Raw genomic sequence first — 27600 nt, forward strand, 5'->3', positions numbered from 1 at the left:
AAGGTTGGGGACTATTTCAACATTTTTTTAGGATTAGGAAAAAAAACCCACAAAACAACGAATGGGCTGGCTGCTATGCAAAGGCCATCAGTTTGCAACCTCTGACCTATCCCAGCCCTTCTGCTGCCCCATTTTTCTGAAAGGAAGACCAAGACCCTGGGAGCAGTTTCATCTACACAGTCAAGGACCTACTTCTCGTTAGGTTGGTCACTTTCCTTTTCTGGAAAGTGGGGTTCCTCGTCCTGATTCCCCTGGTCCTGTGTCAAAAGGAGCAAAGCCTGAGGCACACCTGAGTTCAATGCCAAACAACCCAGGAGCCCTGGGGTCAGCTCACTGGTGCTATAGTCCCTGTCCCTCCCCAGCAATTCTGCTCTCCCTGGGCTTGCAAACCCCCTGGGCCTTCAGAGGCACCCCCTTCAGCACAGCTCCTAGCAGGGAGATGCGCTGTAAATCCCAGACTGCCTTGCAGCTGCCTCGGGCCACTCACCTTCTTGCACACATAGTCATTGGGCAGGTAGACGACAGAACGAAGCCTCTTCAGCATGTCAAAGATCAACTGTCGGTCACAGCCCTGTCCCCAGGAGGAGGGGGAAAGAATGCCCGTTTAGAGGAGGGTGGGGGCTTGGGGCTTCCCAGAACCCTGGGGATGAGGGCGCTAGGTGGGCCATACCTGGAAGAGAGCCACTTTACTGACAATGTTATAGTTCACATCGATGGCGAGGTCTAACCGCATCTTGTCCGGAAGCTGCACCATCAGTTCTGACTCATCTGCAAAGGAGACCCTGGCAATGGTCAGAGACACATCCAGGCCTCTACCCCCCACTCCCCCCACATGGGACCCCAGCCACACCATTCCTCTGCTATCTAGAACCATTCTATACTGGGAGAGTACCCTCTCTGGGCTTTTTGGATGCTATTCCCTCTGCAGGAAACACCCCCGTAGTTAACTTCCACTCATCCTTCAGAACCCAGTACTCCTCCAAGAAGCCTTCTCTTGAGATTCCCCCACCCACTATTATGTTAGCAGTCTCTGTGCTGCAACGCTGATCACACTCTTTATTGCAATGGTTTGTTAATACTAGTCTGTCCTCCTCATGCTCTAAGAATGTTAGCAAGAACTAAGGTATTTCAAACACTGTTTTACAGAGCTTTACAGAGATGGTTTTATTAAATCTCCCAGCAATGCAAGAGGTGCCCACTACTATAACCCCCACCTTACAGAAAGGGAGGTTCAGGAGGGCAGTGACTTGCTCGCAGCCCACGGGGATGGAATCAGATCCCACACAGGCCGTGGGGCTCCAAGGCCAGTCCCAGGAGAGCAGGGGCCCTGTCTATTTCTCCCCATGATGGGTCTGCAGTGCTCAGTGGGGAGCCTGGCACAGAATAAATGTCGGTACTGGGGACAAGAAAGGCACAACCTGACCCCAATCCCGATTCCCTTCTACTCCACCACAATTATTTATGGGCTCAAGAGCTGATCTCTATGACCCTGGGCATGTCAGAGCCCTCTCTGGTCCTTAATGTGCGCCCTTGTGAAAGAGGGCAATGATTCAGATGTCACAAGTCCATCACTGGCACAGACGAGGCCATGCATGTGAATGTGCCTTGTGTAGAGTGAGTACAGTAGCAACAGATGCTAATGAAGATTCTACGCTCACAGATTTGACAACACCTTCAGCTCAGGAGAGCTTGGAGTTGAGGTGTAGCTTCTTCAAGGCCAGAGGGAAGCCCATGGAAGCAGTGGGGGGCTCCTTAATTAGCTGAGAGAGTTGAGGGGGCTCTAAGGCACACAGTCAGTGGCCCACAGGCTTGTCAGAGGGCTCCAAAATGATGTTTATGCTCTGAAAACAAAATTAGTAGCTTCCAAAGATAAACAAGAAACTGGAAAAAACATAATTGTAAATAAATCAACATATAAATAGCATATTCAAATTTTATGAAGGGTTCCGTTTAGAATTCACAAAAACTTCACTACATTTGAAAACAACATACAGGTTAAGGTTCTCCCACTTTGCAAAAATTCCTGGGCACACCCCAGTTCTTCTGACAAGAAGGCAGAAACAGTGGTGAATGAAATGCATGGTTGTAGCCAAATAATTTCAGAAGGAAAGCATAACATCAAAAAGTTGACAAACAATATATGTGTATGTGTGTATATGGAAAGAGAAAGCGAGAGGGGGTCTTCCTTCTCTCCTGATTTCAACTGTACTTCCATCTCTGATGGGGATGTATTTCAAGGCAGGTGAAGTGAGGGGGCAGGGCATCCAGAAGACATGGCTCTCAAGTCTTCAGGGCTCTCTCGACGGCCCAGCCTGGGGCACCTCACAGGCCTCCCTAGGCCCCTCTCAAGTAAGTGTTCAGGACCTCAGGGACACAGGGTCAAAGGTTGGGACCAAAAAGGCAGGGCCCCGGGAGGAGGTGGCCAGGGGGTAGCTGCCTGGCAGCTGGGGCACTGGTCTTACCCAGCATGCCTTGGGACTGCCAGGTGTATTCGTACCAGGTCTTGACACGGTTCTGTACGGACCTGGGGATCTTGTAGAAGTTCATGTACTTCACTGTGCTGTCCATGCAGCTGCGGTAGTAGGTCTGCCCTGCAGTGGCGGCCCCCACCACGTCTCTCATCTAGGGCCGGGGAGGAAAAGTCAAGGATCAGAGTGGGGCTCTGGGGACATGGGTCATGAGCATGTTTGCTCTACACTGACCAGGGGTGCTTGAGGAAGGGGGATCAGGAGACAGGGAGACCCATGTCTATACACAGAGACAGGGGACTGTCTGACAAGGGAAACTCCACCTCCAGGGTGGACATGGGACGTGAGGGCCCCTGGGGCCCCACCAGGAGGAGATGCCTCGCTGGGCTGGGCTGATTCTGGTATGACATGGCCCCTTGGTGCCAGAGGCCACTTTGAACTTACTGGAGGAAATAACTCAGTGTACTGCCCTGCAGGGCAGGGCCCCTAGAGGCAATTTTGAGGCCGGCTGATTGCGGCCCCATGTGCTGATTAGAACATGAGATGCACCCCCAGCATAATAGATACTCTCAAGGTTTCTCTCCAAGGGAACAGCCCAAATCCCCAGGCTTTGCAGAAAGCCATTCGGCCCAGCTCTCCAAAGACACCCCAAAGGGACTGACATTTCAAATGGAAGCAACGGCAGAGAAGAATCAGACCCAGACCTCTGCACCATCCTCTTCACCCGGCAGGCCCCAGGGCTCCAGCCTCCTGACTCGAGGTCCTGTGCTCTTTCCCGGGCTTAGTTCAAAAGAAATGGCCACAGATGGTGACATCTGTGGCAGCAGTGGGAAGGAGACGGGCCCCGCAGGCAAGTGCATGGCAAGCCAGACCAGGGACCCAGGTACCTGTCCGATCATCACAGAGAAAGCAAAGACACCGGTGAAATAGTTCAGCCCCTGGAAGATAATTTCGAAGAGTGTCTTGGGGTCAGGCAGCCCACCAATAGTGATGAGGGTCTTCACAGCCCAGTAGTAACAGCGAATGTAGCTGGAGAGAGAAGAAGAAGGGGACCGCGGTCAGCAAAGGCCCCACCGTGCTGAGCCTGGGTGTCCTGCTCTGACAGATGTGCATTGTGCAAAAAAGGAAACCCTTTACACCTTCTAAGTGCAAGGAAAACAGCCGCACATGCATAGAGTGCTCTGCACTTTCTGGAGTGTGTTCACAGATGCTGTCTTGCTGGGTCGTGGCTCTGCCCCAACCCTGAAGGGGCATGTTATCACCCCCATTTACGGATGTGGAAACTGAGGCTCTGGGAGACTGCTCAAAACACTTGGCAGGAGGATAGACCAGGGTCTTCTGACTCCTGATGCCTGGGCTCCCTCAATATTCTTTCAAGTTCCACCAACTTCCCTTGGCCATCCCACCATGTTGGTTCATGGAAAGCAAGAGCAACATCATACTTGGAAGATACCTTGAGGGCTATCTTTTCTGACCCTCTCCCTTGTCCATCCATTTTCCAGACAGGGAAACTGAGGCCCCAGAAGGGAAAGGAAACACTCAGGGTCACCAGCTGGCAAGGTCTGGAGCTGGAATCAGAACTCAGGTTGCCATCTGTTTCTCTGAGCTGTCACCCCACTGTTGGTAATCACTCTACACAGGCACATGATCCAGGGAAGGGAGGTATGGGTGATGGGGTCCCACTTGGTGGTAAAAGGAATAGGAGATGCCCCAAGCTGATCTCATTATCACAAAGAAATAAGAGTCCCTCATATACCTGTTCACGCCTTCAGGCTATGCCTTCCCAGGGGTCAGCAATGGGTGAAGTCAACAGAGCTTAAATACAGGGCAATCCCAGCTGGCTTTCCTGTCTTCCTACCAGGGCATCCAGAGCCTGCCCTGGCTCCCGTGTCCTGACACATGCACACTTTCAAGGTCCCTGCACAGCTCCACAATCAAGAACATGATCTGGCTAGCAGATAATCCAGCCTGAGGATGGTCCCAAACGGGTCCTCCCCTGAGCTCCATTCACCAGCTAATTATGCAGAGTCATAGTTAGAACACGGGCCCTGGAGCTGGACTGGCCCAGCTCGAACCCAGCTCTGCCACTTCCTAGCTGCGTGATGCGGACAAATTACTCAGTCTCAGCAAGCCTCAGCTTCTTTCTCCTAAAATGGGCATGATGGCAGTGAAACATCCTTCACAGGGTGATCGTGAGGACGAAATGAGGTGCTAGAACTGACGGGCTGTCAGTACACGTCAGCTACCACAGCCTTCACTGTTACTGGTGCCTGGTGCCTGCCACATGCCTGCAGTGGGGAACAGGCTCGCCTGTGTCCTCAAGAAACTCACCCCCTGGTGGGGGCAGGCAAGAAATCGTGCAATGAGCACAGGGAGGGGGAAGCAGTGGTTGTTGGGAAGTTGGGGGGTGGTGCTCTGCCTCTGACTACTAGCTACAAGGCCTGGGGCAGGGCTCTGGGCAGCCCTGCTCCTCACCTCCCCCCCCCCCCCCCCCCGCCCCTACACAGAGATCCCAGGACAACACAGGCCTCCCCTGTTAAGTCCCCCATCATACTGGTCCCAGCCACCAGAGGGCGCAGCCATAAGCACAGACACAGCTGACCTCTGGCTGGGAGCTGGGGGCGGGGGGGAGGGCGGGGGGCTGCCAGGCCACCCGACAGAAAGGCAACATGAGCAACGTCCCCAGAGCTTTCCCCACACTCTATCTGATTGGAGGAATCTTCTGTTGCCCTGGCACTTCTGAGGCCTCCCTGAAGTCCTTGTGTCCTGTGGGGACCCCTACATGCTCTAGGCCAGGCAGAAGCAGAGCAGGATAAAGGACCCAGCTCTGTGGGAACTTGGGTCCTCAAGCCCCTGGCTCACAGCAGACACTCAACAAATGGTCACTATTTTGAAAGTGATTATTACCCATGATATTGGACTTCTGGAGGAATCCTTTACCATTTGTGGTTTTGTGGCACATAATGGGGGTTCCCTGTAGGATTTCGTTTGGAGAAGAGTAGTGTGGCCAAGACAGTGTGCCCCTTCCAAGGTCCCTGCAGAAGGGAGTCCCAGACAGCTGTCCCCTGCCCTCCCCCTCCCTGCTTGCCATTCCATCCTGGGCCTGCCCATGATGGGCCTGCCAGGCCTGCTCCTGGGACTTGGGTTTAAGTTTGTTGGGGCACAAACCCCTTTGATGGATAGATATGGAAAGCTAGCAATCTTCTCCTTAGGGAAGCCAGCAAGTTCTCAAAACTGGGCTCCAATTTCCAGGGTTGGGAGTGGGACCCCCTTATATCTCTGGATCCCAGGTTGGGAACCCCTTTCCTGGTATGCCGGCTTCCCCATAAGAATGAGTGTAGCCAGGAGGTGGTCACTGACTCCCATCCAGGCATGAGCTGGACGTGTTACACACATTAGTTTATTATTCCTCACAAGAAATCTGAATACAAGACTATCCTCATGTTGTAGAGGAGAAACTGAGTCTCTGAAAAAGGAAGGGCCTCAGCCAAGGTCACTGAGCTAATTTCAATGAACAGCTTCTATTCTTCCTACCCTGGCCTCCTGTCCCTAAAGCCTGTGCCCTGGATCTCCAGGCTCACTCCCCTGGTCTGGACCTCGCGTGCTTCTGGTTTCCTTCCCACACTGCCCTCCCTTCTCTCGATCACAGAAACCCTTTGTCTGGGCCTTTTGTTGCTCCCCCTAACTGGCTCCTCTGCTCCTGTCTTCTATGTCTGTCCCCACCTCCGCCAAAACCAGCAGAGTCCCCTTTCTGAGATCCCCCAGGGTCTTGTCATCCCCCTGCTTAAAAGGTTTTGAGGCAAGAGGTGAGAGGGTAACTGGGCTAGCTTTCCATATCCATCCGACCTTTGAAAATGTGGCAGGGGCGCCTGGGTGGCTCACTCCGTTAAGCGTCCAACTCTTGACTTCAGCTCAGGCCATATCTCACCATTTGTGAGTTCGAGCCCCACGTCAGGCTCTGTGCTGGCAGTGTGGAGCCTGCTTGGGATTCTCTGTTTCCCTCTTTCTCTCTCTCTCTCTGTCTCTCTCTCTCTCTCTCTCTCTGCACCTCCCTGTCCCCAAAATAAAAAAAAAATAATTTTTTAAGCATTAAAAAAATGTGGCAGCATATGGGAACTCCCTGTACTTTCCCATCGGCTCTTCAGTAAACCTAGAATTGCTCTAAAAACATAGTGTACTAATTAAAATAATAATAATTTTTTTAATCTTAAAAATGTTCATATCCTTGGCCCTGCCATCCCCCCTTAGGAATTCAGTGTGAGGAAACAATCAGGCCAGAGGACAAAGATTCATATACAAAGATGCACACTGCAATATCACGTGTCAGACAGAAGAAATGGAAACACCTTCCACACCCAGTGATGATGGAATGGTTGAAGGGATGCTGGCCTCTCTGTACAGAGGGGCAGTGGGGGGCAGGTGTAGACAGTGGCTTGAAAACAATTCAGTGATGGGCAAATATGCATGATATAATGCATATCCCTGTGGGCTACATACTTTTCCACATTTTCACATTTCTAAAATTAGGATGTATCTTACAATATGTGTATATTTATTGTAATATTTCTTTTTTTCCAAAAGGCTGTGTTGACTCAATATTGTATCATATAATTAACTGAATCTTAGAATCAAAGAAATATAGTAAAGTATGTTCCTGATCTTTCTTTCTTTTTAAGTAGGCTTCATGCCCAGCACGGAGCCCAACATGGGGCTTGAACCCACAAACCTGAGACTAAGACCAGAGCTGAGATCAAGAGTCAGACACTTAACCGACTGAGCCACCCAGGCGCTCCCTGATCTTTCTTTTATAGTCAGAATAAAGATATATGAAACAAAGAACAGCAAAAAAGAACTCTCTACTGGTTCTCCATTGCCTAGAACCACACCATCCAATAAAAATATGATGCGACCCACATAAATGTAGTTTAAAATTTTCTAGTTGCTACTTTTTTGCTAAGTAAAAAGAAACAGGTGAAATTAATTTCAGTAATGTTTTTTAGTCAACCCAAAATATCAAAATCAATATTTGACACATAACCAGTATTTTAGACATTAGCAATAAGGCAGTTGACTTTTTCTTCACGTCCTCCGAACCTGCGTGTAATTCACATCTGTCACACCGCGTTTCAAGTAGTTGGTGGCCCCATGTGGCTAGTGGCCACAGTATTGGACCATCCTCTCTACCACACAAGATGGCTCCCAGTGCCCTGATGCCACCATTCTGCACCTCCACGCCTTTCTATGGGCCGCTCCCTCCCCCAGGGGTTCTCTGTCCCTTCTCTCCATCTACCGAGGCCAAAATCAAACTTAACTTTTTGTAATTGACTGTCCCATGCCACCTTCTCCACACCTCTCCAGCACCGGGCAGATGGTACGCCAGTGTAGACTGTCGCCACGCTGCCGGGGTTAAAATCCCAGCTCTTGAACTTATGAAGCCACTGTGTGACCTTGGGAGATCATTTCACGTCTGTTACCTCATCTGTGAAACAGAGATGACGACGGTACCTACCTCATGTCCTGGAAGATTACTGGAAGGATTAAGTGAATTGCTAGGTTAAGTACTTCAAACAGTACCTAGTAAGTGTTGTCTGTTCTAAGTGCTTGTCGCTATTATTAGTAGCAGTACCGTTGCCATCATCATTATTTGAGCACGTCCCACAATGTAAGGCAGCTCTCTGGATTGGCAGGAAGGTTCGCCTTGTGTGCCAGCTTCTGCACGGCTGGTGATTAGCCAGGAAGCAATGTTGAGAAGTGTGCTCTGGCCTCCTTCCCACTTGGACGTGACCATGGGGTAGAAGGGTAGATGCACATGTGAAGTAAATTTGCCAACTCTACTACACTTTGGGAGGCTGAAAGGATCTTTCTAGCAAGCCTTGTTCACGTCTGTGCTCACCTCTGCCCGGCCCGTGGCAGGTGCTCAGGAAATGTTAGCTCAGTGAGGACACAGAGACATGGTCCTCAAGCTTTATCATGTCAATGGTGGCTTGGGAGCAAGGTGGCCTCAGTAACATGGTGGCGATGGGACTCCCTTCCGGGACTCCTTAGGACTGTGAATTACAGCCCAGGAAGAAGACTGTGGCTCACCCGTTTCCCACGCCATCGTAAACCCAGTGAGTGGAGCCGATGCCCTGATAGGCTGACGCCCAGTAATACAGACATGAGTTCAAATGCAGACTGTAGAGCAGGTAAGCCGTGGTCCTGATCACCCTGTGAAAGAAGGAAAAGCATGAACACAGTGGCAGGAAGGGCGGCCATGACACCTCACCCCAAGGGTAGGACTGCTGGGAACAAGTCCACCTTCACCTCCCCCAACGCCCACCTCAGACATCGCCCTGTTGGAGCTTCACAGCCCTGCCCCACTGCCTGACAGGATGAACATCTGGCTGCGGGGACCCAGCCAGTGGCCAGACTGCACCAAGCGGATGGTCTTTTGAGACTGCGCCAGCTAAGGCCGGTGGTGTGTGAACAGCCAGCTGTCAAGGCCAGGGGCTGGAATGACCCCGAATTCCATGTGTAGACAGTTCTGGGGGAGTGAAGGACCAGATGGGGATGTACCCTTGGAGAGGGGCAGAGAAGGGACAGATGTGTGCAGAGAAGTGCCACTCCGTGAGCAATGTGGGGAAGCTTTGTCCCTGAGCGTGGCCTGGCCGGTCTTGTGCCCCGTTCTCAGACATCCAAGAGGTGGCCACCATTCCCCCATGTTTGAGCTAGATTTCAGGGCTCAGTTCCCTGAGCTGAGACCAAAATGAGGCCCAGCTCCCTGGAAACACGGGTGAGCCATGCATCTGAACCTACGTGTGCCCTCCTCACAATTGGGGGAAACGGGACATTCCTGGTTCTCTAAAAAAAAAAAAAAAAAACAAACATCCCTTCAGAGAAGGGCCAGGAAAAGGCCTGGCTTCCGGTAGTGCTGGGGCCTGCACAGCTAGGGGGGCTTGAAAGGAGAAGAAATGTGGGTAGAGAATGCCTAGCTCTATAGTTGCTGCAAATGGCCTGTGTCGTGTGTGTGTGTGTGTGTGTGTGTGTGTGTGTAGGGCATCTCACCTGTAAATGTAGGCTTTGCTGAGGATGGATTCCAGGCGGCTGTTAAACTCGAAGAAGGCCATGTACTGGGAAGAAGGCAAAACATCAGGACAGCCCGTGTGTGGGGGTGGCCCTTTACTCTCCTGGTCTGTTCCCCAGAACAGAGGGCTGTCTCTGCAGCACCCCCCCCAGAGGAGGGCAGAGAGTGAGCATTCAAAACCAGGGGTCCTCAGCCCTTTGAGGGGTGGGGGTGAAGAACTCCATGTACCAGTTTGCTGGAAACAATAGCCCCTCTTCCCCTAGAAATCACACCCAGTCATGCTCTCACAGTCTGCATGGGGGTCAGGGGACTCCCAGACTTCTGAAGCCTGCCATGAAATTTTTAGGGATACACGCATCTCAGGTTAAGGACCCTGTTTTCAACATTTACCTATAAAGGAAGACATTTTATAAAGAAACAGCATCTCTAACGCCCCTGACTTAGATCCTTCAAAGACTTGTTTATAACAATAAAAGTGTAATAGTAACTGCTCTTCTTTACTGAGCACCTTCGACGACCGCACTTTATATGCATCACCTTTTTTACTTATTGGTATGTGTTGTCATTCTCCTTTTACAGAGAGGAAGTTGGTACTTAGAGAAGTTGAGCCACCGGGCCAAAGCACACAGCTGCTGGGTGACAGTCAGGATTTGAACCCAGATCATACTCAAAGCCGCAAGCTCCCTCCCTTACGCTACACTGCACACATGTTGTTTGACATTGGAAAATGGCAGTGAGGGAAATTCCCTGAGGGATGTGCTGGTCATCCTCCGGGTGGTCATTCCAGTGTCCCTCTGGAGTCTGCACTGGATGCAGGGGGCTGTGGGCTTGGATCTCTCTCCCTTTAGGCTCAGAGTTTTGTCCGCAGTCGTGGTAAACATCAGGCAGCCGAGTGACGCACACTCACAACCACCGTGCGAACCCAGGGATGGATCCCGCTGCCACATGTGGAGGAAAACTTGACTTGTGGATCCAGCCTTCCTTGCTCTGGTGTCGAGCTCTAAAGCAACCTGCCTCTGCAGCCCCAGGGGGCTGGCATGTGTCAGCGAGGACTGGTGCCACTTCCACTTTCCTCCTGCCTCTTGGCAGCCGGGAAGCTCAGTAGCGGCATCCGTGCTCGATCCCAGCAAGATGTGCTTTCTTTTCATCAGAGGACTTGCACGCTTCCTATTTTCCTCTGCCCTGTTCCAAGTTATTGAGGTCATTGTGTTTGCCTCTTCTGTAAATTCCCTCATTACTGTTTTGGGGAAGAGGCCATAGTATCACGTAAGGAGAGAGCTGAATTTAATGGGTCTGCCAGGAAAACCCAGTTGGGGATCCCAAGTGCTCTGACTGTCTACCCCGGTCACATTAAAGGACAGCGACCAGGTCTCTACTTTACCTTGTGTCACCTTCACTGGGACACAGGGCCCTTTGCCCCAGTGGCGGGAGGGACGGCTGTAATGACCCTGAGCAACAACCAAGGAAACAGGTATAGGGCTGCAGATCCAAACCCACCCTGGGCACTTCCTGGCTCCTGTGCCCTTGGGCAAGTCACTCAAGCTTTTCAAGCTTCAGTGCTCCCATCTTTCAGATGCAGGCCCTCATAAAGCGGAAGTTCCTCTGTTGTGTTTCTGTAATTACTGAAAGCATAGATGGTGGAGATAGGCTGCCTGGGTTCGAACCCGGACGCCATTCCTTCCTACCTGTGTGACCTACAGCAAGTTATGTAACCTCTCTGGTGAAATACTGGTACTAACAACACTCACCTCATGGGGTTGAGGCGTAAGTACTTCTAAAGTTCCACAACAATACCTAACACGCAGCACAACTAAGAAGCTCTAACCATTGTAAGGAAATTCCCATCTCCCCTCGGACCACCCTGGTTTCCTCCCCCGACCCCCAGCCCCCTCCCTGGTGCCGCTCAGGGCAGACATTAAGACGTCAGTGCCGGCGCAGAGCACGGAGGGGCTGAAGGCCTTGGATGGGAAGCCTACCTTCAAACAGCGGGGCAAGCGCAGGAGGGAATTCACACCGAACTTCAAGTAGAGAAAGTCCAAGGGCAGGAGGCAGAGCACGTCCATCTGCAATCCCAGTGGGACAGCACAGGGTGTATAAAACAGGCAGCCCCAGGGTTTGGGGCTAGGTGAGTGACAGGGTCTCTACCTTCAGTGGGAAGGTGAGGTCAGACTGCCCCAGGAAGGGACGGAGAGCACTCCGCCACCAAGCCCATTTGCCTGCCCTGAGCGATCCTGGTGGGAATCGCGTCACACAAGCCCCAAAGCATCCAGGGCCCCCAGAAACCACCTTCCAAGACCCACTGGGATCTGCACTCCTGGCACATACCTTAAAGCGACGAGATTTCAGGTAGTTATTGCGCATCTCCTTCTTGTCCGTCTGAAAGAAATGGAATGTTGACCATGAAATGGCCTGAGACCTTAATCTCTGACCCCATGGGAGCAGCTTGGAAATGCCTGCAGAGCCTCCAGCTTTCCTCTCAGAGAAGCCGCTGGGAGCTCCCGTGAAAGCCTCGGCGTCTGCAGGTAGGGAGGTGGAGGCTCCCAGAAGGAGGGAGTTGTCCAAGGTCACCCAGCTAGACTCCCATTTCCTAGCTGGAAAGTCAGTATCAGGCTTATTGTCTTAGCATGTTGGTCCTAACTGGACCATTTGCAACCCTGTTTACCGAGAAACTGGCAACTGCTTGGATCAGGCCTGGAAAAAGACTGCCCATGGAATTCTTTTTCCTCTAAATCGTTTAAGAGACACAACCCTAACCTGCCTGCACACAGAGGAGCAGGCACCACCAGTGTGGCGTTTTGGAAAGTGACCTGCACAGGGAGACAGGGACTGGGCCCCCTGCCTTCGCCAAGTCAGAATCGGGACTCAGTTTCCTCCCCGGTAATGGGGCCTGCGCCAGCGCACAGGGTCTCAAGCAGGTTCAGACGGCATGCTCTTTGCAGGACCCCCAGGAAATGTCATTTGCCAGCAGTTCTAGGCTCTGAGCAATCTGCGTACATCATCTCAATCCACCCTCACAGCAACGCTATGGGGTGGGAACAGTTACTACCCCCATTTTACAGATGAGGAAACTGAGGCTCAGAGGGGTGCTTCAGCTGGTTGTGGTAGAGCTGGGATCTGAACCAGGTCCACCTGAAGGTCATTTTCTGGTCCGCTTCTCCATCTTTAATTCTATCGGGTGGTCCAGTAACCACTTCACCCATGAGCAGTATTTGAAGCATGTGATTTGAACAAGCATGGGTGGACGTTTCTGAGATCTTGTTCATCTATCTCGTCTACCACAGCAGCAGGGGGCAGGCCTTCTCCTGAGGCCCCGGCCGCCCCCTCCACCTGCCCGGGACTCACAATGATGTCTCCCCCTCTGACAAACTGCAGGCGCAGCTGGAACACGGTGATGTCCAGGAAGTAGATGAGGTCACACAGATAATCCATCGCCAACCAGAGGTGGATGTTGTTTGGCGTCTGGTAGGGGAAGGCCCAGCGCACAGGAATCAGCCAGCAGTTCCAATTCCACGCCAGCACCACGAAGAACAGCCACAGGATGTACATCAGGTCTGCAGGGGAGTGAGGGGGCAGGAACGTGCTAGAATGTCAGTTGGAGAAGGGCTCCTCACAGTAGGTTCAGGGTGGGACTTCTCCCTTTCCACTTGTATATTCTCACAAGTACTAGATGTGGTGCTTCTGTAACTGGTGTGTGTGTGTGTGTGTGTGTGTGTGTGTGTGTATGTGTGTAAAACTATTTTGATTTAAACATAAATCACTGCTAGGCCCTAATAAATCAGAGTACTCAGTGAGGGGGAAGGGGGACTATAGGGGCATTATTTCATAATAGGCAGCTAACTAGAAAATACTTTTGCTCTCATTCTTGTTGAAAAATTTCCAAAAATGTATTTTCTGCTTGTAAATACACCATAGTAAATAATGCATAGAAGATGGACACATGGACACATGAACAGGTGGATGGATGGATGGATGGATGGATAGATACCGTAGGTCACCCGGTCACTTTAGAGGCCCAGTGGACACCAGGGTTGGAGTCCTGCGCCCACAGGACTTCTTGTGTGACCTTGGGAAAGTCTGTCTCAGGCACCTGCCTGCCTCTCCAGGGAACTCAGCTAAGAAAGGCCAGGAGACTCTTTGTAAACTGTAAAGTGCTGCGCCACAGGAAGGGTTGTCATTCCTGAGGAATAGCACATGGGCTGAAAGGGAAGTGAGGGGAAGTCACTTTAGATGTCAGAGGAACTTCTGCCCTTCTCTGCTTAGAGCAGCAGCTCCAAGAAGGAGCCAGCAAGAGCAAAGTAGAGAGTAGACTTGGCTAAGAGTCAGGGCTCCTGGGTCTGCCACTAATTAGTTGTGCCTCAGTCTCCTTGTCTGTAAGGTGGGTGTGATCGTAGGTTCCTATTTCAGGGGCTTTTTGTTTGTTTCTGGCCTGCCCTTGCCCTTGTCCCTCCCCCCCTCCTCCCTCCTGTTCTCCTGCCCTCACACAGTACGTGGTGGCAGTTCCCGGGCACACCCAAGACTCACTGGTCAGCGGGTCAATGCTCTGGGGAAACTTGTACGTCCTCCAGGGGCGGCGCTTGAACTTGCAGCAGAGCATGTCACAATAGTGTTCCTCTTCCTCCGCCTGTCCCGCTTCGGTGGGTTTTACCGCCGGGGCCGACTCTGGGGCTTTCTTGGCTGGAGCTGTGCAATGACACCACTGACCATCTACCCCAGCCCTGAGGCTCAGGCAGAGGATGCAGAGAGAAAGCTCCCAACCACAGACTCCGGGACTGGAGCCGAGGGGACCCTGTCCCCACCCCACAGCCTGCTGTCAGCTCCGCGTGCAACAAACTGCACAGCTCCTGATCAGGGCACCCTGGGCACCCGCCCAGACTCTCTTACCAGCTACCAGTCTGGAACTGCCTCCCAGGAGCTGCCCAGAATGAGGTGTTTCTGGGCAGGCTGGATGTTTCCACCAGGTGTCTAGGCATCTGTGTTTAGACCCCCTTGGGTCCCTCTGGAGGGTTGGGGGCATTTAATACCCCCAGCCTCCTGCCACCCGGAGCCAGAGACTAGAGAAATCTTGCTCTGGGTTTTTCAGAGCAGGAACCTCAGCTCTTACATCTCTGAAACCAGACACTGAATGAGGCCAAGTCTCCCTATGCATCGAAGGTAATGTCATTGGTGACCCAGGGATTGACTTTTGTTAAGTGCAATGTGCCTTTCTAGCATTTGGACTGGAGTCAGGCCCTGTGAGGTCCATCATTGGCACCCTGAGTTTTGAGGCACAGTCCTCCTTTTGGAAGACCTGGGAAACCTCCCTGGCAAGAGAGTTCTCACTCCTCCTGAAATCTTGAAAACAGGAAACTTTCAGGTAGCCCCAAGAGAATACTGCAGCTGGGGCCTCTGAAAAAGAAGACTTGTTCCAGAGTGGGTTGTGGACACTATCTGAGTATAAGGCCATGAGATGCATCCCAGGCTGAACCACCTGCCTACCAATGGGAAAGGGGCAGTGAAGGTACTTGCCCTGTGGGAGGGGAGCCAAGTACAACTGGATCATCGGACAGAACTGTGACCTTACTCCCTCCCCTGGGTACATAGCTAAACCTGTATATAAGGACTCAAAATTCCAGACAGTGGGGATCTGGGCTTCTCTTGAGCAGCCCAACCATTCCCTGGGGCCACCCTCACCATGAGTTTACAAGAGGGGCCTGTTTCTGGCTGAGTGAGCCATCCCAGCTCTGGACTCACAGGGCTTGGGGCTCTCCTCATCAGACGTGACATCGGGGTCGATGAGCTTCTCCTTCACCTTCTCTGTCCGCTCCTTGAAAAGCTTCACCAGCTCCTGGAGCCGGTCGTTGATGATGGCGCTGTTCTGGCTGGCCGTGGAGGTTGCGCGGTCCTGGCCACTGTGGAAACACCACCCAAAGCTGAGTGGGCTGAACGGGACGGGACCCCTGTGCCTCTGGGCGAGAACTGAACAGCATCTGTATCCCACCTGGCCTGGAGGAGGTAAAGACTGCCCCCAGCTTCCCTATGACATCAGAAACATCGAATCCACTTTAATGGCTCCGGGGAGGAAATTCAGTCTGGTGCTACCCCCCAAGTGCCCAGCTTCTAGAGAACGTACCACGCAGGGTCTGCCTCAGATGAGCAGTTCTGAGAAAAGTTTGATTCCATTTGTGATTGAGGGGGAAACTCTTAGAACTCAGGTCAGGGCTGTTAACCAGTTTGGGGCTCACATGAGATTCGTGTCTGGGACAGATCAAAGAGGGGACAGGGCTACTTTTTTAGGCGTAGGAAATATTGGCAGAAAAAATGGTGCAGATACATTAGATATCCTTTTAATTTACAGGAATTTAAACTGTATGCACTTGCAGCAAGAGAGACAGAGAGACAGGCAGAGAGGGAATGAATGTGAGCGAGTCTGCCTGACGCCCCCCTCGGGTGATCGGGTGAGGCAAGCACCCTGGCTGAGTTGAGACAGGCTGTGAATCGGCTGTAGCCTCACTGTGACCATCTTGCTGAGTTGACTGTAATACGAGTGTTTTCACCTCTATTTGTTTTCATACACTGAGGCCCCAGAACTCAAGCCAGCTACTCCCCTTGTGCTCCCTGGAGGAAGCAGGCTGGAGACAGGCAGTGTGAGGGTCCTGACAATAGACAGCATGCAGGTATGGTGGAGACACTGGTTGCTTGCCAACATCTGCTCTCTCCCATGGAGAGTAGTCGCTGGAACGTAGACACCCGGCCAGGGACTGCATTTCCCACGTGTGGCCAGGCGAGCTCCCATCGGGGGGATGTGATGCACATACTACATGGGTCTCCTGGACCTCTTGTGTGGTGCTCTCTCCTTCTAGGGGTGACCAGCAGGGTCTTGGAAGCCACATGAAGGTGGCAAAACTGCTGTCGGCAGGGTCCCTAAATGACTGCATGGGGGTTTCAGGTCCACTGACCTGAAACATGTGTCTAGTGACATGATTATGATTTCTGAGACATCTTGTTACTTATGCCACTGAATCTGTAGGGTCTATTTGTTACAGCAGCTTAGCCTACCTAGCTAATACATGGATCTCCACATTGAACTTCTTAAGAGACCTCAAGAGTAATTTTTATTATTATACCTGGTTTCTGCCTTGTTTTCTGATACTAAACTCTAACCCTACCCCTACCCTACTGCGTAAGATGTGACTCCATACTAAAATGGACCACTGAACTCTGGATGAGGTTTGGGGTTTTTTTTCCTGCTTCTTTAACTTTTCTGAACTTTCCACAACTCTGTGAAACCAACTCCATAAAATTGTGGGTGGAAAAAAAAAAAAAGGCTGGAAGAGAAGCCCAGTGCCTCCTGTGGCCTTTCCAGGAGCTGTGGTGGGACAGGCTGGAGATTCCAGGCCAGAGCCTGGGACCAGGGTACTCACCATCAACTAGACAACTCAGATTCTTCAGGAAAACATCTCCCATCGTCCCAGTCCTTGAAATAGTTAGATGTCAGAGATCCAGGTCCCAATGCCCTTACCATGGCCTCTAAACATTGTCCCACAGGTCAGTGCATCCAAATCACCTGGAGGCTTGTGAAGATGTGAATCCCCCAGGGCACACTGTCTGAGGTTCTGATCCAGCAGGTCTGGCCAGGGTCTGGGAATCTGTATTTTTAACAAGCTCCTTGTGTTCAGACTCCTGGAGGTCCCTGTGGTCCTTGCTGTACCTGCTAACCCTCTCAGGGGTTTCCTGCCAGCAGCCAACCTCTCCTTTACAATGAGGTGTCTGTGCAGAGACACCTGCCTCTCTGGGTACTGCTGGCTGTGAACACAGCTGGGACCAGAGTCCGAGTGCATTCTGCAGATTTTCCCGAAGTCTTAGGCCAGCCAGGAGCAGCCAGGACAGGAGACCCAGCCCTGTCTTACTGCTCGGAAGCCACTGGCAAAGCTATCGTGGAGGGTTTTAAAAATGTCCATACTCACTTCCTCTTGCTTGCTCATCCCCACCCAGACTTCCAACTCTCTGAAACCCCGGACTCACTCAGTGCCCTGCGGACTGGACGGGTCTGACCAGGCGACCATGGGAGACTCAGCTGGCGACAGTGCCTTGAGCTCTTCAGCCTCATCATCCTGGGAGGGCGGCCCCTTCCTGCAAGGACACGGAAATGGAAGGGGCCTTCGGCAAGGGCAGGGGTCACAGGGGGAAGTGACCGACTTTGACCCCTGCAGATCACCCAGAGCTCAACCCTGGGAATGGAATGGGGAGGAGGTGGTTGGTGCTGCCAAAGTGTCCCCACTTGCCTGCAGGGAGACAAAAAGGGAGAGGAGAGGGGAGCAGCCACTCTCTGCACCTCAGTCCCCGCATCTGTTCAATGGCCTAGTGTAAAAGTAACAACACTGACTTGGTATCAGGCAAACCCGAGCTTGCCTCCCAGTCCTGCCTCCTACCAGTGTGTGACCTCAGCAAGTTACTTAAACTCTCTGAACCACCTCAGTTTCCCCCTCTGTAAAATGGGACTAGATCTACCCAACTCAATGAGATACTTAGCACTCAGTGGGGCCTCAGCTTAAATGTTCTTCTGCCCTCCCATTCCAGTCGACAGTCACAGTGTCCCCAGCACATCCCCGGCGTTCTCTCTCATACCACCTTTTCAGCTGCCAGAGAAGGCCTTAACTCTCCTGGAAGCCCCACCTCCCTCCCTTCGCAGCTGGGTCACCAGCCAGAACAGTAAACATCCATGGTCCATGGAGTCTGGTCTCCAGCCCATGGAGTGACCTGGAGCGAGCCCCAGGCTCCAGGCTCCCTGTCTGAGGAAGGAAGACTAAATCGTCCCCGGGCCCCCCTGTCATTCAGTCCAAGTTTGCCACAGGGCACTGCATTTGGAGCCACTGGAGTCCCGGCTGATGGTGTCTGGGTTTGAATCTACCTGTCATTCTTCCCATCCTCAACCACTGCAACTCAGATTCCAGAGGCTTCTAGAGGGATACGGACGGAGGGGTGTGCAGTACTTGCCTTTATTTCAGAAGGCTCTGAAACTATCCCATTACCTTCTGCCAGCTCACTGAGGATGACAACACTCATGGATTCACCTCTTTCACACTCTAATTAAAATTCACACCCGATAAGACAAAGGCCAGAATTTGCACAGGTGGGACCCAAATTCAGTTCTCCTGTGCCCAGGAGAGCACATGCTGCACAAGACCCCAGAGTGTGGATCTCAGGCTCCCCCAGTCCTGCCTTGTGCACAGCACCTGGCATGAGTCAGCTTATTGAATTCTTCCAGCAATCTAGTAGACAGGTGGTACGCTTATCCCCACCTTATGGTAGGAACATGGAGAACTAGGAATGTTACATGGCTTGCCTTAAGCCTCACATCGGTAAGTGGTGAGCTGGGACTCACCCCAAACCAAGACTAAGCTGTGAGGCAGGGCCTTGCCTGTGCGCCCCTCCGGCAGGGTCTGTGGTTTCCATGGCTTTTTGGTGCCTGTTGGTTGCACAATGCTCATTCCACCCTTGACCAGAGGCAGCCCCACTGGCCTCTCAAGTCAGGTATCAGAATTCTCCCCTCTCGGGGCCAACTCAGGCAGAGACTCCCCTGGTTTCTTGCAGTCATATTCAATTTAGTGCTCTCTGGATCTTGTTTGTTTATTCAATTCCCTGTTAATTGTCTATCTCAGCCCCAGCAGAATGTCAGCTCCATGATAGCAGGCCCCGGTCAGGCTTCTCCTTGATGCATCCCCAAAACCCAGAACAGAGTCTGACTCATAAAGATGTTCAGTAAATGTTTGTGAATGAATGATTGAGTGAGTGAGTGAATGATAGGGACAAGAGGAGCCTCACAGGCCCAGCTCATAAACAGAAGGCAGGGGGCTTAGATTCTATCCCCAAGTGAGCCTAGTCCCCTCTCTGTTCCCAGGTATCCAACCCCCAATCCAGTTTGTATAAAGGGAACAGAGGGAGGTAGACCACATGTCTGCAACAATGTTGGCTCTATTTCTTCTGCTATCTGTGTTCTGCACGTGGCTCAATGAATGAAACATGAGGATTGATAGGATGGTGAGCTGTGTTCCAAGGCGTTATGAGATCGTGACTCTTTTCTTTACATTAAAATCAGAGAGCCCTCAATTGGTCACATCTAGCCATCTTTCTTATGGCAGGTTTTTACCTTAGCTGAGAAATTTACTCAAGGACCCATGGGTGAGAGCAAGATTAACCAAGAAAAAGGAACTGTCTCCCAATCTAACCACTGCAGGAGAAGCACGGGCAGCCCCCTGTAGCTTAAATGCAGTTGTTCACAAAGCACTGTACTGCACTTCACAGTTTGCCTACAGCTGAATGCAAGACCTCTCTCAGTTACCTGGCTCAGGTTGTTCAAAACCAACTCTAATCATGCAACAAATTTCTATCAAGAAGCATAAAGACGTGCGCAACTTTGACCAGGATTCCCACTTTTGAGAAAGGAGCCCCAGGACACAGAGAAGAAGCCCACATAGATGTTCAGAGCCCCATACGGGCAGTACCTAACAAGAGGTATTTGTTAAGTCTGTTCTGGCACAAGGAGCAGGAGGAATGTCACATAGTAACCATAAATGAGTGCTAGGGAGACAGCCTAACACTATGGAAAAGGGGTTACTAAATGAGACGTGGTCTCAAATGAGATGTGATCCAAATCACCCCTTCAGATGAAACCACGCAAAAGCACGGGCCCACAAACAAGATATGGAAGAGAAGGAAGCAAAATGAAATCACCTTCTAGTGCAGTCGTACTATGGATACTTGTTTTTCTAGCGTGTTTTGGTATGTCCATTCTATCATTTTGATACTAAAACGAGGGGGTGGAAATTAGCCTTGTTACATTAATTACCCCCTCTAACTTACAGTTGAGGGTACTTGGGAGAGGACTTCCTTGGAGAACTCTTTATAGAGTCCGAAGCCAGGGATTAGGACCCAGAAGTGGGGCCATAGTCCTAGTTCTGACACCAACTCGCTGAGTGACTTTGTGCCCGCTGCTTTCCCACTCTGGCCTCAGTCTCCCCATCTGCCAAATGGACAGATGGCACAGTGCAGTGAAAAGCCCAAGCGAAGCATAAAAGGTGACCTTTGCGTCCCTGCGGCAGATCCCGGGACCGTAAGGGTGTCCGATTTGGCAGGAGAAGGTGGCGGCAGCTCAGGTGAGGGAGGGTTCTCCAAGATGACGGGGTGGCCGTCAGTATCGGCATCTTCCACCTGCACTTCCGGGTGCTCTTCTGTGGCAGGCACTTGGAGAGAAGAAGGAGAAGACAGTCAGAGAGAGAGAGAGAGAGAGAGCCAGGTCCCAAGGGCCTTGCTGTGTTCTTGAATAAAGGCACAGAAAGCACGTTTGGAGGGGCCTCTGGCAGCCTCACCTCCCAACAGGGCCCACAGGAGAGCTCCATGCAGGGGGTCCAAGAATGCAGAGCCCAGGGGCCTCTGAGGGCCTTGGCCACCCCAAACACCAGCCCAGCAGCTGCAAAAGAAGCCAGGACACCATAGAAGGCACAGAAGCTCTTGAGCGCTGCCTGGAGTCCAGCTCTCCAAAGCTCAGACTGCTTAGAAAGCATCGAGGACCTGGGGTTTGGTGGGGAGGCTGGGGGGCGGGGAGTTGGGTGGCGGCACCCAGAGAGGGCATGGGGAGGCCAGGAGAGCCCAAGTCCCAGGGCTTGGCCTAGCACAGCCTCAGCTGCTTCCCCTCCTGGGCTTCAGTTTCCCCATCCCAAGGTAGGGGTGATAAAGGCACATGGCCTCACACTCTTGAAGGGCCTCAAATGGAGATGTTTGGAAATTCCTTACAATCAAGGATAACAGTTTGTCCTTATAGTGTATGCTACCCCTGTTTGGAAATCCGTTTTGGTATTTCCTTGTTTCTGTACAGGCCAGGAGCCCCTGAAATTCAGCACCCCAACCCCTCTCCTGACCTCTGAGAGGCCTCGTGCCATGTCTCACATCCCCAGAACCGGTCCTCCCTGTCCAGTCTGGGTGTGGCCCTACCTCAGGCTTCATCACCCACCCGGAGACTGTGAGGACAGGTCTACCTGAGGTGAAGCCCAGAGGATGCTGAGGGGCTGAGATGGTGTGTCCCTTCCCCACCACCCCTGGGTCGGACCACTCAATGGCAGCCCCACAAGCCTGGGCACCAGCAAGGCAGGTGCATACCACCCAAAGTGGAGAGAGGTTGCATGTCGAAACGCTTGGATGACTTTCTTTTTAAATGGCCACCATGGGAAAAGCCAGCACTTGTGGAATTTGGCAGACAGAACCTATTCTTTCTTTTTTAATGTTTATTGATTTTTGGGAGAGAGAAAGAGTGCATGCATGAGCAGGGGAGGGGCAGAGAGAGAGGGGGACGGAGGATACAAAGCAGGTTTGTGCTGACAGCAGTGAGCCCGATGCAGGGCTCAAACTCACGAACGATGAGATCATGAGCCAAAGTCAGATGCTCAACCAACTGAGCCACCCAGGTGCCCCAAATTTGGCGGAGGGGACCTAAGCAAGACAGTTGGCACTTGTTCCACTAAAGCCTTAAATGAAGCCCTCAGAGGAAGAGGATGAGCCAGAATGAAGAAGTTTTTAAAAACTCAAGGAAGAAGTTTTGCCAGACTAACAAGAGATACTCCAGGCTATGGAAAGCAGAAGAGAGCACGAGGAGAGGCCTCGCCCTGCTTCCCTGCAGACCTCTAGAGGTGAGCTGGGCATGGGGCAAGGTATGGGGGGCAGCCAGGACCAGGGCAGTCTGTCAGGGATGATGAGGGCCCCAGATTGCCTCCAGCATGGCACCTGGGCCGCAGAAAGTGCCCTGGTCTGGGCATCCGCAACGCTGTCTTGGGGAGCGTGGGAGGGGCAGATGCTCCCCTACCCCTGCCTCACCCTGAGAAGGACTCTGCACCCTCAGTGGGCCCCGGGAAAGGAGGGGAAACCCCTAACCTTAGTGTTTCATTTTTATAGAATAATATTATTTAAAAATAGAAAGAATAATATAGTATGATTAAATTGGTGTAGAGAAGAGTAATATTTACTATGAAGCTCTTCCTATGTGCCTGCCAGGCATTTGTTCTAGTAAACTCTTAGTGTTTATATATGTATATATGTACATATATACGTATATATATATATATATATATATATATATGTAAGTTTATTTATTTATTTTGAGAAAGAGAGAGAGAGAGCACAAGTAGGGGAGGAACAGAGAGAGGTGGGGAGAGAGAGAATCCCAAGCAGGCTCCACACTGTCAGCACAGGGCCTGATGCAGGGCTCAAACCCACGAACCGTGAAATCATGGCCTGAGCCAAAATCAAGAGTCAGATGCTTAACCCACTGAGCCACCCAGGTGCCCCACTGCTTTATATACATTAATTCTTTTCTCCTTCCTGGCCATTCTGGGAGGCCCTTGTTATCACCATCCCCACTTTGTGGATATACCGAAGCACAGAGAGGTTAAGAAACCCGCTGCCGAGCCAGGATTTGGACCCAGGCAGCCTGGCTCTAGCTCTTAGATTCTTACTTCCTCCTGAGGTCGGTGACCAGCACACACATACAGGCCTCTGTTTAAACAAAACCCCACCCCGTGCCAAGCAGCATCATTGAGATGGGAATAATGTTCTTGCTACACCCTGCCATGTCTTGTCTGCAGCATCTAAAATCATCGCAGGTCTCACCACAGCTGGATCAGTCCACTGTTCCAACGTGTCAGGGGGGACTATTTCCCCAAGTTTGGGGCTCCCAGGGACCAGGGAGGACACAAGATGACTTGGGATGGCACAGACGAGGCAGAGGAAATGGAGAATGAAGACATCCCTCCCATTTCAATACTCTCGAGATCCTGAATGCACAGACAGGAAGTCTCAGATTGGGGCTCCCATGGCCTTAACCCCTCTCTGACACATCCTAACTCCCGTCTGCGGCAAAGAGAGTGGGCCTCAGCTGTGAGCCCTCAGCCCACAGATCTATCGACTACAACTATCAACACGACTCTGTTTTCAGGTCACTCGTGGTTATTTCTATTTACACCTTCTATTGATGGCAAGCAGTGCTGGTTTCCCATTGGAATAGTAATGTAAAGGTTCCTGATTAAATAGACTTAATTAAATTTTTAAAAAATGAATCCACTGCAAGAAAATTATCAAGCCAATAAAAGTAGAATTGGCACAGAATATAGCAAACATTGAGAAGGGATCCGTCGGGGGTGGGGGAAAGATGGGGGATGGTTTGGAGTGAGTAGATGTCGGTCTTTCCTGGGGGGTGTCATCCCTGGCGGTGGGGATGATCTGCGTGCCACCTCACCTCCACTCTCTGTCCATCACAAGCCAGGAAGAGAGAGGGACAGTGGTGGATCTAGTCTCATGAAATGTCCAGTTCTACCTGTCTACTGACCTCATAGGTGCCCTTGCACAGTATCATCCAAAAATAAACAAATGAAAAGGGAAAGTGGGCAGGTCTGGCTTGAGTTAAGGCAGAAAGTGACAGGGGTTGGTCCAGAGGCGCCAGGACGTCCCTGAGTACTCTGTCATCAGGAAGCAAGCCACGGGAGCCCAGCCCAAAGGCCATTGCAGGAACCTCATCACAATTAAACAGATCCAGACAGGCCCTCCTTCTTTGCTGGCCCCTAAGGATGCCTCTCCTCCCGGTCTGCCTGCAGACACCTGGGGGCCTCTCCTTTCCTGAAATGGAATTTGCTAGGCAGATATCAACAACCCTCAGAAAGTCCAGCTCCCAGAAAATCCTCAAGCTCAGTAGAATTCTGTCTGAAATGGGCCCCCACATTCCTTTTATGCCCCATCCCCCTCAATTTATTCTCTTCCTCTACTCAGGTCTCCTGGCCTAGAGATCTTAGTAACTTGTTTAAACTAGGCTGTGATTGACTACCTGTAAAAAAAAAAATACATGATGATCTACAGAATGCAAAGTTTAACCCAAAGAAATGAATTGCTAATTGTGGGATTTTAGGCACAGAGATAAGGGGACTAAATACCCCTTCAGTCACCACAAAGCAAGATGAAGGCAATGATCAACAGGAAAAGAGGGTAGTTTTCCATGAATTGAACTGGTAGTCCCACACCTTGATCATGGCACCCATGCAGGAAATAGCCCAAGCCATGCGGAAGCACACATCACGGGCACAAGCATGCTGGCTGCACGAGATCACGCTACCTAGGCGACGGATGGATCTCCTGGTCTCCTTGGCGAAGCTGGAGTTGGACAAGGCCGTCCTCCGGGTGATGAGGACAGGGATGCGGGTGATTGAGGGGCGGTAGCTGGGCACATTGGGGAGGTGCTCCGCCAGGGTAGGGGGAGCAAGCCCTGGGGCCATCTGACCAGGTGGCTGGTCCTGGACCAGGAGATTCAGCTCCACATCCTGCCTTGGTTTAGCCATGGTGCTGGGGCCAGAGGGGCTTAGGCAGATGTGGGACCCCGGGCACTGCAACAACGAACACAGGGTCAGAGAAGGCACGTAGGTAGGCTCCTACCCTCCAGTGCCAACTCACACCAGCCCGGTGCCCGCCCGCACTGGTAGCAGCTACACCGAAAGCCTAGAACATCATTCGTGTCCCTGGACCCAACGTCGAAAACATCATCAAGTCATGTGGCTGGTCTACGTGACAGTTCTAAGGGACAGTGACAAGCCCCCCCCCCAACTTCTTATCTCTCTCTGTTAACCAACCACCAGTAGCATTTCCCACCTCAGACGGAAAAAGTTAAAATCAAAGAATACAGACCTCCTGGACTGGCCAAACATTCTTGGCCCAGTAGGATTTTCTATCCCAAAGAAACTCTGGAGCTCAATGAATTTCACTTCCAACCAGAAGCAGGAACTTCTCCTGGGCCTCACATTGGAATCACTTGGGGACATTTGGAAATGTCTGATTTTTAAAATCTCTCCAAATGATTTTGATGTGCAGACAGGTTTGAGAACCAGGGCTCAAGGCTATTGCCTCTCAAACACTGATGTGCAAACAAACCACCAGGGATCTTGTTATAACACAGATTCTGGTTCAGCAGGTCTGGGGTGAAGCCTGGGATTCTGTATTTCTAACCAGCTTCCTCGTGACTCCAAAGCTGCCGGTTCCAGGTCCACACTTATGAGTAGCGGCAGACAGATGTCCATGCCTCAGTGTTTCTCAGAGTGTGGTTCCCAGGCCACCTACTTCCAGATGACCGGGGGGAGGGGGCGGAACAAGCCCCACAGAACCTGAGTCTGCACCCGGGTGACCCTGGTCTTATTCATCCACGTGGGCTGCAGACTTAGTAGGTTTCCTACGGATAATGTGTTGAAGTTAATAGAAGAAGTTTTTCAAAGACCAGGTGGGGAGCAAGTTTGGGACACCTGTGTCCAGTCCCGTGTCAGTCACTGGCTGCCTGGGACACAAGCATCATGGTCCCCGTTATGGCCACCTGCCTCAGTGCCAGCCACGGTGTTGGGGACCTTCGACACACTGTCCGCCTTACTCTGCCCAAATGCCCTGTGAGGTGGGTACTATTATTGCCCTGTCTTTCTTGACTTGGAGCCACAATTAAGAGAGGTCACACACCTGGCTCCGGGTCACACGGCAAGGAAGAGGGAGGAGCCAAGAGTGAAACGCAGGTCTGAGTGGTCCCTCAGCCACGTCCTGAGCACTTGGAGCCTCAGTTTTCTCATCTGTAAAATGGTCTGTCTACCTCACAGGCTGGCTTAAGAAACACGGAGCCTTATGAGGCCAGGGCTCCATGTCCATCTGCCCTGGGCTCCCCAGCCTGGCTATCCTCGGGTCCTCTACACTCTGCCCCACCCTCCCTGGAGTTCCCAGGCTTGGGGTGGGGATGGTAAATAATAGCAAAGTGCTGGGTACAGCCTGGGAATCTTAGCGGGAAAGAAAAGCTCATCAAGACACGTGGAGTCTAGGATGGGCCCTTAGCAAGCCTGGGTCCCGATTCCCACTCAGACATGCTCCGTTGCTGCCAAACCCTCTTTAGATGGCAGTTCAGAGAGCTGCATTCCCAGCGAGGGGTGGCAGGAGGGCTTGACTAGGAGCGGGGTTTCCACAGGCCTCCTGGAGTCCTGGGAGCCTCCGGCAACGCCCTTGGGCCTTTGGAGTACATCACCAAATTCTGCTAATGTGGCCTGAGGTGAGACAGGTGTAGGGATGGAGGGAGAAGGGATGGGTGCCCTTGGCCAGGCTGTCCCCAGCCTGAAAGTGTCCTCAACATTCTGTGCGCCCCACCCCCACCACACACCTACCTTCTGGGCTGGCAGCCACGGCCTCCTCCTGTGGCTCCTGCAAACAGGGAAGTGGAAACAGAAGCTGTGACCATCAACCTTCCTCCCGGCCCTCCCAGACCCTGTTGGGAGATCTGTATTCAAGAGTCTTCATGGGCCCTGATTCCCCTCCTTACCCTGCCTGACCCATCAGGCCCTGCCACCCCACCTTCTGGGGCATCCCGGGAGGTGCCCTCTACTGTGTGGAGAGTAGGACATACAGGAGCCCTGGGCCCCAACACCTGGATCGGTGACTTATAACAGGGGGCCTTCTCACGCAGCCCTGTGCAGGTGGGCCCAAACAACTAAAGCAGCCACCAACAGCACTCCCCACCTGGGTGCTGCACTCCACAGTATACAACTGTGTGCGACACCCCGGGGAGGGGATGTTAACCCCATTTTACAAAGGTGGCCATTGAGTCCCAGAGTGGGGAGGTGACTTGTCCAGGGTCACACAACCATGTGAGGACTTCGGTGTCCAGGTCCAGCTGCTCCCCACCCACGGGCCCGTCACCCCAGGCCCTTCCTGATACCACTGACCTCCGGCATAAGCAAGGCCTTCCGTACCCACCACCCTGCTCCCCGGTCCAGCGGGCACCTCGCCAGCTGAAACTCCGCCTGTAAACAAAGTAGACAAAGCCCCAGCCCCTTCTGCTGATGCCCACCCAGGCTTCAGAGGTAGTTGGGTACCCGGCCTGGTGTGGCTCCATACCTGGTGGGCGGCCTCCTGGGGCTGGGTCCTGCCTACTCCGCTCGGGTGCTCGCCAGCCTGTGCCACCAGACAGCTATCCAGCAGGACGCTGCGACCGAGGGGGAGGAAAGGGCTAGCGTTAGGAGTGTCAGACATTTCCTGAGCCCT

The 27600-nt window shown here is 52.2% G+C and overlaps 1 protein-coding gene across 1 annotated transcript in view; it reads right to left on the reverse strand.

The window, feature by feature from the left end:
- Positions 1-27600, reverse strand: part of CNGB1 (cyclic nucleotide gated channel subunit beta 1) — a gene marked incomplete at its 3' end in the record, with an annotated part of 66397 nt that overhangs the window by 13831 nt on the left and 24966 nt on the right. Inside the window, exons 15-29 of the mRNA XM_047079247.1 lie at positions 27454-27541; positions 26724-26760; positions 20591-20750; positions 17533-17640; positions 15262-15419; positions 14053-14211; positions 12874-13082; positions 11857-11907; positions 11508-11594; positions 9513-9577; positions 8553-8675; positions 3356-3497; positions 2463-2622; positions 671-768; positions 488-571 (exon numbers count right to left, since the gene is read on the reverse strand). Coding sequence (XP_046935203.1) covers positions 488-571; positions 671-768; positions 2463-2622; positions 3356-3497; positions 8553-8675; positions 9513-9577; positions 11508-11594; positions 11857-11907; positions 12874-13082; positions 14053-14211; positions 15262-15419; positions 17533-17640; positions 20591-20750; positions 26724-26760; positions 27454-27541 — 1729 coding nt within the window. The remainder of the gene's footprint in view (positions 1-487; positions 572-670; positions 769-2462; positions 2623-3355; positions 3498-8552; positions 8676-9512; positions 9578-11507; positions 11595-11856; positions 11908-12873; positions 13083-14052; positions 14212-15261; positions 15420-17532; positions 17641-20590; positions 20751-26723; positions 26761-27453; positions 27542-27600) is intronic.

Source organism: Lynx rufus, unplaced genomic scaffold (assembly GCF_022079265.1).
Source record: "Lynx rufus isolate CCGP_SWC_20201006 ecotype Redwood Valley unplaced genomic scaffold, mLynRuf1.p SCAF_16, whole genome shotgun sequence".
Classification (NCBI taxonomy): domain Eukaryota; kingdom Metazoa; phylum Chordata; class Mammalia; order Carnivora; family Felidae; genus Lynx; species Lynx rufus.